We start from the raw sequence: 1,904 nt of genomic DNA, 5'->3' as shown, positions 1-1,904 counted from the left end.
TATATATATATATATATATATATATATATACCTATGTATACATATATCTATGTATACATACACATATATATATATATATATATATATATATATGTATATATATATATATATATATGTATATATATATATATATATATGTATATATATATATATACTCAATGTATATATATATGTGTGTGTGTGTGTGTGTGTGTGTGTGTGTGTGTGTGTGTGTGTGTGTGTGTGTGTGTGTGTGTGTGTGTGCATTATATAAAAAGGAAAGACAAGTTTATCCTAAACTGACGACCATGCATAAGGTAGTTATGCAGAGCAGTTGCAGCTTTAGTAACATTAATTACAGTTTTTTCGTTTGCAATAATTGGTTTGCGAAAAATTCTGCATCTTGCTGCCAGAATCCTGAAAGTATTTTCTTTTCTATTCTATGAGCACGTGACAATCTATAATTATATATTCTTTCTTTTAAAGACACTATTTCCTTAGGATATGGTTTCATTAAATAGTTTTTGAGAGGAAACGCCTCATCTCCAATAAGAACATAGGGCAGTTTTACATTTGAACCATTTGGCATTTTAGGTTCTGGGATATGCAATAAGTTTGATTCAAAAGCAATTCCTATTTTACTATTTTGGAATACACCACCATCACTGTTTCTACCAGTATCACCAATGTCAATAAGTGTGAATTCATAGTTTGCATTGCAAATAGCCATCAAAACAATTGAGTGAGATTTTTTGTAATTAAAGTAGAATGACCCTAATCTTGAAGGGGCTTGCATAACAATATGTTTCCCATCAATAGCCCCTATGCAATTGGAGAAGTTCCATTTCTTCTCAAACTCGTTTGCTATAGCTTTCCATTCATCTTCGCTTTTTTGGATAGCTAATATATTCTTTAGCCAGCAAAATAGTCCATATAGCAATACAGGTTTCGTTTATTATTCTTCCTACGGAAGTCGGACTTATTCGAAACATACCAGCTAAATCTATTTGGGAAGTGCCTCCAAAAACGTATCTCAAAGTGACCATTAATCTTTCACTAGCTCCAATTGTTTCACGTCTGAGAGAAGATTTTGTAATCGCTGGTGCAATTAAGCTTAACAAATGTTCATACTTTGTAGGTGTCATTCTAAAAAATTTAAAAAAGTATTCGTGATCAAAAAGCTGCATATCTGTTATAAATAAACTGAATGCTCCTTTTGTTTTTCTTTCTTTAAATAATTTTCTGACCCACATACTTTTTTTATACTTTTGCCTTCTTTTGATTTTTAAACAATACAGTAATTACAAATATAAAGTTTTCTTGCTAAGAATCGATAACGCCGCCATTTTAATTATTTAACTATCATTATTTAAAAACGAAAGTTAAAGTGATACGTATAAGTGGAAACCAATAAATCCTAACCGTCCTGTACAGATTACTATTTTTTTCCCATCCTTTTCCCTTTCCCGTAGTAAAACAGATGAGTGGAAACTCACCTTTAGAGTTTAATTTTATTTTATTTTAACTAGTAAATGCAATGTGTGAATGTTTTTTTTGCGTAACATAATCAGCGTTTTTGAAAGAAATAATTAAAAAAAAAAATTATTTAAAAAAGTTCTTTTTAATTTTTTACTGAGATAGAACAAATTTGTATTAAGTATTATATAAAGTTTGCTTAATTGTTTTAAAGTAAATGTTTTAAATCTCAGTAAAAATAAAAAATGGCAGTAAAAATTTTTTCTATAAAGGTTAGCGGGCATAATAATAATTCAGAAAGACATTCATTAATGACTCTTTGTTTACACTATATCATATGCCTACAAGAAACTTATTGTTGCGCTAATTTACGATCCACTTGGGAAAAAGAATGGTTTCAAAAATCTAATGGCCATTCATTGTGGAATAGCGCTAACAATCGAGAAAAA

General features: G+C 29.2%; 1 protein-coding gene across 1 annotated transcript; it reads right to left on the bottom strand.

The window, feature by feature from the left end:
- Positions 1 to 334: 334 nt before the first annotated feature.
- On the bottom strand, positions 335 to 1,124 carry LOC136075918 (uncharacterized). The gene is made up of 2 exons (XM_065789363.1): positions 974 to 1,124; positions 335 to 879 (listed from the first exon to the last, which is right to left on the bottom strand). Exons 1-2 carry the CDS (start codon positions 1,122 to 1,124, stop codon positions 335 to 337), a joined length of 696 nt encoding a protein of 231 aa, XP_065645435.1.
- Positions 1,125 to 1,904: the final 780 nt, after the last annotated feature.

Source organism: Hydra vulgaris, chromosome 02 (genome assembly GCF_038396675.1).
Source record: "Hydra vulgaris chromosome 02, alternate assembly HydraT2T_AEP".
Lineage (NCBI taxonomy): Eukaryota > Metazoa > Cnidaria > Hydrozoa > Anthoathecata > Hydridae > Hydra > Hydra vulgaris.
Note: the sequence above shows the minus strand (reverse complement) of the source record. Positions and strands in the feature narration are given on the sequence as shown.